Raw genomic sequence first — 14,271 nt, 5'->3', positions numbered from 1 at the left:
GAAACAATAAACGTGGCTTTGCTTTCTCTACAGCTTTGAAAAGACCCTTCCATATAAAGGGACGCACACACACAGCAGTGCAAAGGTCAGACATGCTGGGCAATGCTCACTAGTTGAAAACCCTACCAAAGAAAAAAATATCACAGTTTCGATAGTTCTGAGGGAAAAAAATTAGCAAATTTGCAACAAAACTGTTAAGTAATTAAAGCAAGACACTTCACACATGAACTTAAACTGCTAATTAAATCCCCCCTGCTTAATTGACTAGATTTGCATATCATTCAGTGAGGAATGGGAATGGCTCGGGCATTACACAAGGCCTTCCTTGTACATTAGACAGCTAAGAAATAAACCAAGGGGAATAAGAAAAAGCAACGTCAATTTTGGAAAGGAATTGAAGTTTTCAACTAAGATTTTCAACTTATTAAAACAAAAAAAAAACAAACAAAAAAATAAAACCGTTAAAAGGTGACAACCAATTCCCAGCAGTTGCTATTTTAACAGTAATATTCATTACTGCAAGATCAACTGGAGTCGAGGAAAACATGCAAATATCTGCCATCCGCATTGCTAATAAACGACCAAAAAGTGCAGAGGATGAAAGTCTGCCAACAGCCCTGCTCCAAAGATGCCCAATGAGCATCACTGCCTTCCATACTTATTGCATCACTGCAACTGTCCCATCTGAGCCTCAATGAGGAAACACCCATGCAAAGAAGAAACAGCTTCAGCCCTGGACTCGCCATTTGTTGCACAGACTTCAATGCCCCCAACTGATGCCAAAGCCCAAAGGATGGTGGCCATCCCTCAATTCCAACCATTACATCATAACAGACATCTCTGTGAGCTCAGGGCTGCTGCAGAGGTTGGTACCACATCATGCTCCATTCACAGGTACCTACCATAAGGAGACATTTATTGATTTTTCAATACATGCTGGAAGAAATCAAGTGCCATCTTTATTTCATGTTTAAAATGTTTCTCCCCAACAAATCCAGCAGCTGCTCTGGGACACGGATGGTTTTATTAAATAGGTTTCCATGTGTTTTTTGTTGTTTTTTCCCCCCCAGTTCAGAGCACTTTGCATATGAAACAGAACATCTCCCCGCCCTCCCCCCCATCCCCTCCTAATCCAGAAGGGACCTCACTTCCTCCCTTCTTGAACAAGCAGCTCATTCAGCAAAAGGGAAATCCCAAGATGCATTCGGGCAGAAAGCCTACAGGAGGAGCTTGGAGAGGGAAAAAAACCCAAAACCAAACAAAACTCCAACCCCTCCTAATCCAGAAGTGACACGTGTGTCCCAAACAGCACGAAGAGCGACTGAGCTGCTCACGATGAATTCAGTTCTGCAAAGCTCCACTTTAGGACACGGCTCTGACACTCCAGGTATGTAAAAGCTTTCCATGGTAGCAGTTCAGCTTTGGTCCTACTGTAACACAGCCCAGAGAAGCAAATCAGACTGTGAAATGCTGAAATAAAAGCTCCACACCAAAACCAAATGGACAGAAAGGCAGCTCAGCCAATCTATGTGGTTACAGAAGCAGATTCTGGAGAGGGAATTTGGAGCAAGCCAATTCTTACTTTGCAATTATCATCTGAACCAAACTTGGCTATTTTTTAAAATTAAATTAAATATATTTCATTTTTAAGAAGTCTCTTCACACATCTCCCTATTTCCCTGGGACCCAGTGCTCACTTTGTGGTATCTGAACCATCTGCACATCGAGTACCAAGTCTGAAAGGGGGCCAATAAGGACAAGAGCTTAATTCAAGAAATAAACTCGCACAGAAAATACAGCAACATAAAAGTAAGGGTTTTCACATCTGTTGTGATGAGATCCAGCTGCTCTGTAAGGAGAACATGAATGAGCATCCCTCTCAGAAACAGAGAAACAAACCAAGTTTGATTTGCGTGAATCGACTGAAATCAAATCAAGTTGTAACAAGAGAAAGCTGCACTGATAAATTAGTCCAATTAATGAGGGCAACTTGGATAAATTCCTACTTTTTCACGTGGAAAATCTCCATGCAATGTGACCCTCATAGTATGACCAAAGCACTCATCATTACACTCAGGGTCTCTTCTGAAGAAGCTTCTTTCCTTTACTTAACTCAGTTCTCTGCATGGTTTGCGTGGCAGCACAGCTGTACTGATGTCATGTGCATTCCTCTCACTGCACACCACGCAAAATAAGCTGATTAAAGACCCTCAAGGTCTAGAGCACAGAGTCACCTCAAATATTATCTCCTATACAATGGCAGAAGTCGAACGTCATCCACACTCTTACAAACACATCTGCAGTAGCAGCACTCAGGGATGTAGCACTGCTCGCATGCTGCTCAGTGATGGTACCAGGGTTAAGATGTTCTTGCCCGTAACTCCTGGGCATTCTGTCCCCTCTAGACAGTCAACACAGCTTCTCCTACAGCCACATATGAATTGAGGAAGCTTTACAAACTACCCCAAAATTAATTTATTTGCAATTCTGGTCTCATTGATTTCTTATAGTTAATATGTGGGTCATCCTCCTGTTCACAGGATTGGAAGTTATTGTGTTCCTCAGGTGGGGCAGTGCCCATGCTGGCCTACCAGTGATCTGCTCAATGTGATCTGCTCCCACTCCAGCTCTTTCCCACTCCTCCCATGTAACATCCATGTGTCACAATACTGGGGAAAAGATATGTAACATTTTTCATCCTGGGCGCTGAACTGCTCTACTCGAAATCAAATAAAGAGGAGCGTGACAATCTGTACAAATGCAAATGTCCCAAATGCCAAGACTAACATTTCTAAAACCTAATTCAACTCTTTCATTTCTTAGCTGCAGGCCGTTTACTGCCACTCCTTTTTTTCCACCCAAACAAAAGACGAAAGGGATGACTCAAAGCAACTTGAATTTCAAGCTAAAGCCACAAAGCGCTGAATGCCTGATCTTTAATATTAAACAGGTGTGCAGATGATATTCATTCAAGTCTCATCATGGCTAGGTTAATGCCAAAGAAAAAACCTGCAGAAAGACCAAGTTTACCTTGAAGACATGGGTTGGTCAACACTCCGAGTAATGGTGCAGGTTATATGGGAACAAGGACACATCAGTAATGGGTGCAGTGCTGCAGGCTGCTGTCCACCTCCCAGCAGCTCTAACACTGCTCTAAGCACATTTATCCCAACAGAGGATTTCCAAGACATTCCAACATGGGTGAGAACTCACTCCCACTGAATTAACTGAAACTTAGTGGGGAGTTAAGAATGGGGAACCATTCAATTTATTCATTAATTAATCTAAAAACTTCCGTGAAACTCCATTATCTTCCAGCTCCACTGAGTTTATCAACTGCGGGGTGACAGGATTTTACAAGTTTACAATTCCTTAACAACAGAAGCGTAAATTGGAAATCCATAACGTCAGTGAAGGTCAATGAGATCAGACCACACTGCAGCCTTAACAGTGCCTATCTTCTGACCTCCCCTTACCCTGCACAGGAGCTACAACATACACTGTACAGCTATAAATACGTAAACCTCTGGCATAACACAGATGGTTTTTCTTTTTTTGGTGTTTAAAGATCTTTGTCAAATCAAATATTAGACCCAGCCAAAGTTAATATTTAGAGGCTTTGGGTTTTTTAATTATTTGAAGTAATTTGCTGCTTGCAATTGGTAATACTACAGCCTCTGTTTGAGTCAGCAGGATCCCCATGCAGCCTATAGATGTTAATACTCAACAGAATTTAGCCAGGACATTTAGTCAAGAGGTTGCTCTGGCCTCCTGACAGTCAATGCACACACATGAGCAGAATCACTTTCTTCTCCCACATGAAGGGTTACAAAACAGCTTAACTGTGCTGAAAACCAGCAGCAAAGTTCTTACTAAATGGTCAGAGCTGCATTACAGAAATATTTCAGACCCTCATCTTCACTAACAGAACTGGGAAGCTTCACTGTCCTTGTTTTCTGTTTAATGGTAATGAAAGCATCATCTTCTTATTAAAGGAGAAAAGTTAAGATAGAAAACAGGTGTTACTGTCTCTGATTTTAACAGTATCATTGGCACACATAACTTTTTTTTGTCCTTCTTTTTGCAAATATGCATCAAATCTCTGCAGATCCCCAACCTGTGTGCCTGGTGCCTGCACCTGGTAAGAGTCAGACCTGCACAGACCCTGCATAAGCAGAAGGGGCTCCAAAAAAACCCACACAGGTTGTGGCAGTGGAAGGATAGGAAATGTTTTTCTTCCAACCCTAACAGATGTTGTCCAATTAAGGATGCAAATAAATCACCCTCTGCATTGTGAGTCAGAAAACACATACATAAAAGCTCTCTAAATACATTTCAGTTTAAACTTGCATAATTCTCCCAGCGGAGAAATCATCTTAAAACTTATGTAATCCTTCGAAAGAGACATTATTACAGACAATTCTGTGCCACTAAGAAACAAAGAAGACATCTCTAGAAAAGAGGTGCACCCACACAATTAATTATATGCATGTAGAAGAGCAGGGGGAAGGCTGGAATAGCAAAGCCCAGAGCCTGCTGTTTCCACAGAGACTGAGCTGTAACGGAGCTCAAGGAGCTGCTCCCCTTTCACCAGCCAGAACTGTTATACTTAACCCAGACTTCCTAACACTTGATATCCTGTCTGCTATTTCAATGCCCTTACTCAACATTTCAGACAGACATTACACAAACTGGCTGGTGAAAAGGGTTGAGAAACCAACAAGCAATCCAAGTCAATGACCTTATTCTATAAAATGATGCCATTGACTGAATGGAGGATGAAGAACAAAGCACAGGGGTGCACGTCCTCTGAATCTTCCCTAGGAAAACTTAAGGGAACCTCCAGCCTCTATCTTATTTTTATGTCGCTGCTGGCTTTTAATCATTAAAACTAAGCAATTCTCTTGCTTCCAATTCAAACGATTCTCATACCAAAGCAGAAAGAGTTGCAATTAAAAAAAATAAAAGTCACATTTCCTATGAAACATGTGCAAAGGTAACTGCACGTCAATCAATAAGCAACAAAGCCAGGAGCCAGGTTATCGATCAGCTCCCCTGCTGTTTATCTCCAGTATACAGAATGATGCTGCAGTTTCTACATACGCACAGAACCTCTGCCCACATGCACATCACCCCTGGCTGTAAGCATAACTATTTAAACAGCCAGAACACAACTGAACACAAGGAAGGGCAGCAGAATGTGTCTCGTGCCTGCAAAAACCCCAACAGGTTGTTTTAATATGCACCCAGTGCTCAGAGCAACCCAAATACAAGTGAGAGCAACCAATCCTCAGGCAGAGCCAAGGACAGAAGAGCCACAAGCAGGAATTCCCATTGCCTCCCAGAAGAGCCCTGTTCACCAACAGCTGGCAGGATCAGGACCTGAATTTGAATCTGTTTTTGCTACCTCACCCAAGCAAAGGTCAAAGCAACAACATCAGCTGAGAGCACAGGGGCCAGTGTGTCAGCCAGCACGTCTGCCCAATATGGGCAAACTGGGGCACGTTCAAAGAACTGCACCCGCACCTGATGCAATTTTGAGGCCAAGTTTATGGTCCTTGAATTTGCATCAAGGAAAATAAAGCTGACCCTCATTCCAGCTTTAGAAAAAATAAACTAAATAACAAGAAAAAAAAATATAAAGACTGTCAAATCCTAAATGTAGAAACAAAAAGAAAGCTCACCCAGTCTGAAGCTGGGAACCAGTTTCCAGCTCAGGAGCTACTGCCCTGTTCAGTTCTGCCTGCCAGCATTTGAGCACCACCAAAACAACACAGCAGCAAAGCTACAGGTTCACTATCAGCTTCAGCACAGGCCATGAGTGCTGGGTCTCACCACAAGCTCACCAAACCTACTCTGTGTTTGCAGCATTGTATCCTGGTTCACAATCTGTTGCTCAACTCCATGAGTGCCTGCACTGCCAGGCAGGGCACAGGAAGGAGTCTGATCCATAGACAGCTCTGTGGTTTGTGGGGGAACTGGTTCCAATTACTGAGCTGCTGACTGCTGTAGTGAGAACTGCAGAACCAGCCCAGAACAACCCGAGACTGAATTTCTACAGTGGCAACGAAGACAAGGAAATGTGACAAACATAAGACTAGACAAGGTGTATATAAGGGAACGATGGAATGGAGTACATCCATTCAGAGCAATTCTGCTTCTTCATAATTATTTTCCAAAGAAAAAAAAACATTATAACAGTTTGTTCCCTCTTCCCAGAATGACAAACACTGGCTGTATTACAAATTGAGCAGAACAACATTAAAAATAAAAATGCGGTGCCCTATTTATTATTAACGCATATATTATAATTGACAAATTTAAAAGAAAAGTGTGTTATATTACTACATTTTAAAGTAATGCTTCCTTTATGTGAAAATCAATTTGATTTAAGTGCTCTATGGCCACTCAGATAAAACAGATTAGCTGAGTAATTGATAATATTCTATTGATAGATTTCCTACAACTCGGGCTGAGTTACTTTGTGTTCTTTCCAAGAACCTCCTGTTGATGTACGGTGACTCTTCCATCAGGTTTCCCTCTAGACAAAAATGACTCTGGAGTTCAGGGTTTTTTTGTTGGGTTTGTTGTTTTTATTAATTTAAATCAAGCTTTCTGGGGCTGAGCACTTCACATTGAGACACAATTCCTACTATGATGGCAAAGCAGCTGGGCTGGCCGAGCCAGCAGGGTGAATTCCAACCACCAGCCATCCCCAGAGGCAGCCCACTGCCTGCTGCAGTCAGTACCATGGAACCCCTGACCTTCAGCAACACATGCTGCCTAACAGACCAAACTGACATGAACTTTCAGTCTGAATGATGACAGACCTTCCTCAAAGCCCCAAGCTTTGCTCAGCCTCCAGCACTCAGACGCAGCCCCCGAGCTCCCCATCCCAGCAGTGCTGCTAAGCGAGGTGCAGATAAGGTACCAGCAGCTGCCAGGATTTTAACCGCTGCATTGTCTAGACATGCTCTGAGCAGCCTCGCACAGACGCCTCCAGATGCTTTTACAACACTGGTGTCAACACTCATCTCAGCAAATAAAAACACACCCTCATCGGTCAGCCAGCTCCAGCCAGTGATATCCGTGCTCATCTCCTGGCAGACACGCCAGGTGTTACAGGCTCTGAGCACATCCCAAAAACACACTGTTTTTACACGCATCTTCAAAGCACGCTACTGTTCAGGCCAGAACATCCACCCAAGCTCAGAACTACAGCAATGGAAAAGCAAATGAGACAGCCCAGACAATGAAGGGAGCAGCAGATGTTCTAATATTTCAGGCAGTGATTTTTCTAAAGAAGAGATTTTATCTAATTCCCTCCCTGATTCAATAGGGCTGAATTCAGAAAACTGTGAACTATTCTGGGGCAACAGAGGGCTACAGCTGACTCAATAGCAGTGGATTGCTCTTGTCTCACACACATGCACGTACCTGCTCCATCTCAACATCTGTAAAACTGTTTGTACTCCTGACGTCTGCTTAAACAGTGACACCTCCCCAGTGCTGCAGGACCGTACTTCAGATTGGGGTCCTTTTTCCAAGCCCTATTGCTAAGCTGTAGAATAACTCCACATTTAAAGCACTCCTTGGAGGCTTCAATATTTTTGTATCCAGAATTGTTCCTGGATAATTCTTAATGTAATTCTGAAACATTAGGTAAGTGAACAAAATGACTTCTTTGCTCCATGGGAAAATACCTGGACCAAGAGTTCTCAGGCAGTTTGTACAGAATAAATCCAGCAATCTGAACACATTCAATATCTGCAATAAAATACCAGAATCCCTCTCCTCTGCACACTATGGGATACGTACCATTAACAAATGGAGGCAGGACTCTGAAATACGCAGAGATACACATTGAAGGTCTACTACTGCAACATTCCAAGTGCAGCAACCACCATACAGCACCTAAAAGGCCACAGCTCCCCCAGAACTCACCCAGTCCCCCCAGTGTTTCACTTCCAGCAATTTCTGTTCTTTGCTTTGGCTGCACACTTGACCTGGCTAAACCTCACTCCAGCTGAGAAAGCTGCATGTTGTGGCAGCGCTGGGCTGGGAGGCATTGTGAAATGAAGTGGGAGGCCTTACGTGCTTGGTTGTGTGTCAGTATCAGAATGTTGCTTCTAGCTTCCAGCTACTTCATAGAAGTGCTGCTGGGACATGAACCGTGGGAACACGGCGGTGCTAGCATGTGTGGGTGTGTTCACACATGTGCAAGGGAAGCTCTTGTATTCTCTGAGTGTCTGATCACACACAGTTTTGCTAAAAATACAGATGTCTGGCACACAGGTAGGAAATATGAAAGCGCTGTCAAACGCTGCTCAGTTCAATATTAAAAAAGTTCAAAAGAGACAGAGCCAAACCCACCCTTCTTTACTGGAAACAGCAAGCAGAGAGCCTTCAGGCCTGCTTTTTGAACTAATTCAATCGCAGGAGACATGCTGATGTTAAAAAGCAGAGATGTATCACACTAAAGAGGAAAGAGAACATGATAGCTACACCAAGGCCCTATCTGTACCAGCAAGTGAACGCAATATGCACCAGCAGCTGAGCTCAATAAAAGTGCACTGGCACTGATGATGCATTTCCAGGACCATGTTTTGCAACCCTGTCAGGTTACTCACGTTTTGAATCTCTCTAAATACCCCCAGAATGTTACAGTTCTGCTCCATGGCAGTGAAGGTGGACGCAGTGTGTGACAGGCAGTGAGTGGGGACACCCACAAAAGTGGTGCTGGTAGCTGGGGATTCTGAAAGACCAGGCAGAGATCACAGCTGAAAAACTGCATCAGCACACGAGAAAGTGGAAAACCCAAGGAAGGATAAAAACAAAGGAAAACTGAGAGGTTATAATGTGGCTCGAAACAGAAGGAGCTTTAGGAAGTGGCAGGAAGGTGAAGGAGCTTATGGGAGGTAAATCATTTATCCGAGGATTAACAGGGAGGATATAACAATCTGATTTTTAAAAGGGGGTAAGGAAAGTGGCTGAGCCACCTCTGGATGGTCCCTGTCTGCAGGGGCTCATCACAACTCATCCCAGCTTTGGCTGGGACCCTTTGCTGACTTCACTGAGCTATAGATGTAGATTAAAGCTGCTTCAGCAAGTGGCAAGACCAGAAAAAAGCTCATCTGGTTCAACCAACCATGCTGAGAGACAACGTATCTATGTATCTATTTCTCAGTACAGATAAATAGATGGATAGATATGCACAATGGATGCTCGATGCAAATATATGGTGGGAAGTAAGCATCTAGGCAAAGCTATGCCTTGTAGCAATGCTTTAAAACCACCCAACAGAGGGAGGGGAAAAAAAAGGAGAAGGAAAAAAAAAGGGAAAAAGGCAGTTTTGCCAGTATGCCAGATCTGCAGTGGGGGCTCATGCCAGCCCAGCTCCTGCATTTCGAAGTCAGTCCCTTAAAAGGCAGAGCTGTGCTAGCAAAAGCCTCCATACCTCATCACAGAAACCTCACAAAGACACAAAATGGTCTAAAAACTCGCTGCTTCTTAAAGCAGACACAGCAACGGGCAGCTGCATCCCAAGCTGCAACACACTGGCAGAGCACAGGGAAGGCACGACACTGTACACACGTACACAGCTCCATTAATCAGGAAAATCATGTTTAAAAACCCTCTTGCACGCAAAAGGCAGCATCTGACACAGCAGATTATGGCATACAACGCACACAGACACCTCTGTATAAAGCGGAACAAAGCAACACAGAGATCTACATCAAAAAGGAAGACCACCACAAAGACACATATGCTTCACCCTTTCATCCACAGAGACAGACAGACACAGAGCCCAGCAGACACACAAAACCCACACAGACCGACAGTGATTAACAATAACACACAGAGGCAGACACGGATCATCCTTTCATTTCCTTACTAGGCATCTAAACTTTACTCCAGTGTTACTTGCCCCTGGCCACAGCCTACGAACCTTAGAGCCAGATTAAATCTCGCCGTAATTATCCACACGTTCTGCTACAACACAAATGACCTTAGCATATGATATCCGTTGGCTAAGCCCTATGGAAAAAGGCTACAGAAAAAGGAAGGATAAGCGTTCAAAACTCCACCAGTGATGTCAGGGCCTCCCCAAGACCGCAGCACACGAATAGGAGCCGAGAAGACAACTTAAAAGCCTGGAAACTCCAAGGCATCCTGCACAGGATGTGTGCTATCCTGTCACCTGAGCACACACACACACCACGCCATCCTTCCCACTCCCAAGTGAACCTACATAGCAGACTTTTAACATCTTCTTGTCTAATTTTTGGCACCCGCTGTCAGGTACTATCAGGTATTATCAGGTATCCTGAAGTCACTCTCCAAGAAGTGGTTGCAAACACATTTTGGAGGGTGAGGTGAAAGAGTGTTTGCCATGCTCTGAGTTCGGACTGATAGTTGGGGATCACCAAACGAGTAAAGCAAAGCCAAAACTTTGCAGTCCTGTCTTGTTCTCCACCTGCCCCCTCACCTGGGGGCACAGCAGAGCAGCGCCGTAAGAGCCCGGTAAGAAAAGGAATGCGGACCTTTAAAAGCGTTCATTTAAATCACACTGTGGAAATGACCAACCCAGGGGCACAACCCCCTCCCAAAAGGAAGAAAGTGGGGATTCTTTTCTTTAGTTTCCCAGAGCACGCCCAAGGAAATTCAGCCCGTCTCCGCTGCCGGAGCCCTTTTCTCCTCTCGCAGACATTCATGCGCATCTTCCCCAGCATCCCCTTAGCACATGACTGACGGAGAATAGACAAGCCATTAAAAACACATCCACCTCCAGCCACGGAGATAATGGGGCTCATTACAACCCCGCTTTGTCACAGCGGCTCTGACACTCCGACAGGAGGAAAGGGGAAAGGGGGGGGGGGGGGGATGAGGACGAGGACCGAAATGGGGGCTAGGGGGGGCTGAACACCTCCTCGCTTTGCTTTTTGCTTTTTAACTTAAGCCATATGCAGCCTGAGCGTTTATCTGCACGTTTAAACAGGTATTTGGGAAGTTAACCGAGAATTTCACCTAACGCTCTCAGAAGGCTTGAAAAGTTCCTGTTCTTTTGTGATTGCCCCTCCACTGCGGACATAAAACCGAAGAAAACTTCCAAGAACTGTGATGGAGGAGGCAGAATCTGCCCCCAAACCTGCAGGCCAGACTGCTCTGCTTTGATTTTACCTTCCTCGGGGGGGGGGGCTGAGAAGGGGCAGAAGCTGCCACCCCTCTTCCCCTCCCCCCCCGGTGCCCACCCACGGCCCCTTCGCCCACACAGCGGGAATGGTGGGGTCTGCAGGCAGCCCAGGCTGCAAGGAAAACACAGGGCACCTGAAAAACGCTGTCTGGCCTCAGGACAGCAGGGCACAACGCAACGAGCCGCTGCATCTGGCCCTTCAGATCCATTTACGTACACATAATCCCATATACAAAAGCCTGTCTTGCTGGGGAGAGCCAGACTCCGCTGGGATCCCCTAAAAGCACAGACCTCGCTCCCGTTCTGCACTCCAATGAACACCAGTAACCTGCATTACATTCTCAGCGGCCACGTTTTATTCCAGCTTTTATTTTATTCCTGCCTCCATCCCTGGGGGCACGCAGTTGAGGAGAAAATCGTCTGCATTCGTGTCTGGGGCCATCAGAGTTATTTTCCCCTCCTTTCTTTCCCATCTTGACCTCCAAGCGAAGCTCCCGGCGCCCCAAATCACTTCCTGCTCAAGTGGGGCAGCGTGATGGGTTTCAAAGATCAGGTTCTGTGTACAATACGATACACAAACACATACAGCAGAATCAAACTCCAGCTCCCGAGCTCAGCACAAAACCAGAGGAAAAAGGGGAAAAAAAAGGAGCCATGTCGAACGCTGCTCGTCTACATGAACGCACACGTGGTGAGAATTAAGAACGCGATTAGATTGCTAAACGACTCTAAAAGGAAAACAGTTGGTAACAAATTGAGTACATCTATGGACGTCATCGAAAATCCCTTTTCTCTCTTTCTTCACCCTGGCTCCTTCTTAAAATAAGAATTTAAGGCATCACTTACCCTGGGGGCTTTCCTCTTGTATTTGTTGTTATAGTCAAATTTTTCTTTCATTTCATCTAAGAGCTGGCCCAGCCGAGCTTTCTCCTCTTTCCCAGTGTAATCCTGGCTGAGGAGGATGTAGGACCTCCAGTTTGCAGAGTCAAAGCCCCAATGGCAAGTCCTGTTTTCCAGGGATTTGTGAGAGTGGACCACAAATTTGTGAGGCGGGTACATGAGCCTGCAGTCCAAGCACTGGATGCAGGCTGCGCTGGGGTTACTGTAAAGCTCTGGTACCAGGAGTCCCTTACACTTCCCAAAGCACTCATGGTACACCTTGAAGCTCTTCTCTGTAAGCTCCAGCTCAATCGTGCTAGAGAATTCCTTCTTGCAGTGGGGAGGATAGGTGCCACCATAAAGCAAGGCGTTGCAAAGCCTCTCAGCGTCAGTTTTAGTGATCAGCCCGCAGGAGGGGGCAGAGAAGGGCAAGATGCCCATGACTTTGAGGATCTCCAGCTGGTCAGCGGTGCACCTGGAGCAGTAAATGTGGAGCTCGTCGCACACCGAGTTGATCTGCTGCAGGGAGAAGTCCCTGAGCACCGAGTTCAGGATCTGGGGCAAGCAAAGGCGCTTTTCCCCACCCACCACGAAGCAGGAGATGGTTTCCCCTTCCAGGATGGTCTCGCACCTCTCAGTGGATCTGTCCGAGGGCATGAAGAAGGGACCAGGCATCACCGGGGGGGGCTGGATGGGGGGCAGATGCAGTACAGGTTCCGCTGGGTCTTTGCCATTGTCTTTCTTGTACATCTCCTGTGCCCATCGCGCTGAGAAAGCAGCAGGGCCACCCAGGGAGCTCATAGAGCTCAGATGAAACTGTTCCAAGGTCTTCTGCAGTCCTGGATGAGGCTGGAAGCTGCTTCTACTTACAGTCTCCATTTTTTAGTTTCTATTCCCAAAAACAAACAACAAAAAAATCCCCAATTATCTTCCACGCTGGTACAAATCCACTTAAGGGATTTTTTTCTTTAAACAAAACAACAACCCACCCTTGTTGTTTTTTTTTCCCCCTTCCCACTCCGGTTTAACAATCCACAGTCGGCGAGGAAATAAATCCTTTTCGTTGGCGTTTCTTTCTCCTTTCTGTTCTCTCGCTCCGTCACAATCTCTCACCGTGCCCGGCCCGGCCGGAGCGCAGAGTCAAACCGAAGCCAGGTCTTCATCCGAGCACTGCCAGCCCCGGAACGCCGCTCCGAGCCGCGCTCCGGGCACCTCGGGTTAAATAAGAGCTGTTGGCTGCTGCTTCTCTGCAGCGATCCCGCTTGTGTCCATATCCACCAGGAGGAAGGAAAGTAAAAAGCAGGAGGAGGAAGGCGGCTCGGTGCGGGGAAGGGAGCGAGGCGGAATAGAATTAAAGGCCCCGATCTCCGACACTTCCGAAGCGGCGCTGCGGGCTGCCTGCCCCGAGCGCTCCGTTCGCTCGATCCGGCTCCCCGACGCCTCGCTCCCTTGTCTTTCTTCCTTTCTTTTCTTCCTCTCGCTCTCAACGTGCCGTGGGGAGCCGCGCTAACATCCTCCCAGCTCCTCTTTCCAGCAGAGACTGAGAGTGCCTGAGAGCTGAGCTAATGCGGGCTGGCTCAGCCTCCCTCACTCCTCCTCCTCCTCCCCCCCGACTCTGTTTGTTGGTGTCTGCCTCAGTCATTGAATCCCGGCCAAGAATGTGACCAACTCCCCAGGCCGGGCTCTTCCAGGAACATCGGCCGCCTCCCCCCTCCTGCTCGGGCAGGCGCAGCTTGTTCAGCCCCGGGGGGAGGGAGAGAGGCTGGGTTCATAGAGCGGAGCGTCGCGAAGGAGGGGCGGCAGGGCTGGTGGGGGCTCGGCGTTTTATTTCTGGACGACAGTGAAAGAAATAAACGAACAAACAGCACCTCGTGTACCCAACACCTGAACCGAACCGCTGCTAAACCTGCGAGCACCTGGGTGTGGAGCACACACGGAATAACTGCAGCCCAACGGGGACCGACAGCCGGGACCCCAAGCAAGCGGAGCTCAGGGTGATGCAGCTCCGGGTGATGCAGCCGCTGCATCAAATGGCGGCGCCCGGAGGAACGTGGACGGGCCGAACCTGCGGCTCCGTGCAGGGAACGGCACCCCCTGGTGGCAGCTCCCCACCCGCCTGTCTGCCCTTCGGAACGGCTGGAGAGTTCGGAAAATACAGATACAAAACACGAGCCCCACAGCTCAGAGCTTTATCAGCC

At 46.7% G+C, this 14,271-nt stretch overlaps 1 protein-coding gene across 4 annotated transcripts in view; it reads right to left on the bottom strand.

Annotated features, from left to right (window-relative positions):
* The window catches only part of SKI (SKI proto-oncogene), an 88,520-nt gene extending 74,905 nt beyond the window's left edge, over positions 1–13,615 (bottom strand). For all 4 annotated transcript variants that reach the window (XM_015882469.3, XM_015882471.3, XM_015882472.3 and 1 more), the window contains exon 1: positions 12,041–13,615. In XM_015882469.3, coding sequence (XP_015737955.1) covers positions 12,041–12,952 — 912 coding nt within the window. In that variant the 5' untranslated portion in view covers positions 12,953–13,615. The remainder of the gene's footprint in view (positions 1–12,040) is intronic.
* Positions 13,616–14,271: the final 656 nt, after the last annotated feature.

This window comes from Coturnix japonica, chromosome 9, assembly GCF_054131305.1.
Source record: "Coturnix japonica strain WE chromosome 9, WE-NBRP24, whole genome shotgun sequence".
Lineage (NCBI taxonomy): Eukaryota > Metazoa > Chordata > Aves > Galliformes > Phasianidae > Coturnix > Coturnix japonica.
Note: the sequence above shows the minus strand (reverse complement) of the source record. Positions and strands in the feature narration are given on the sequence as shown.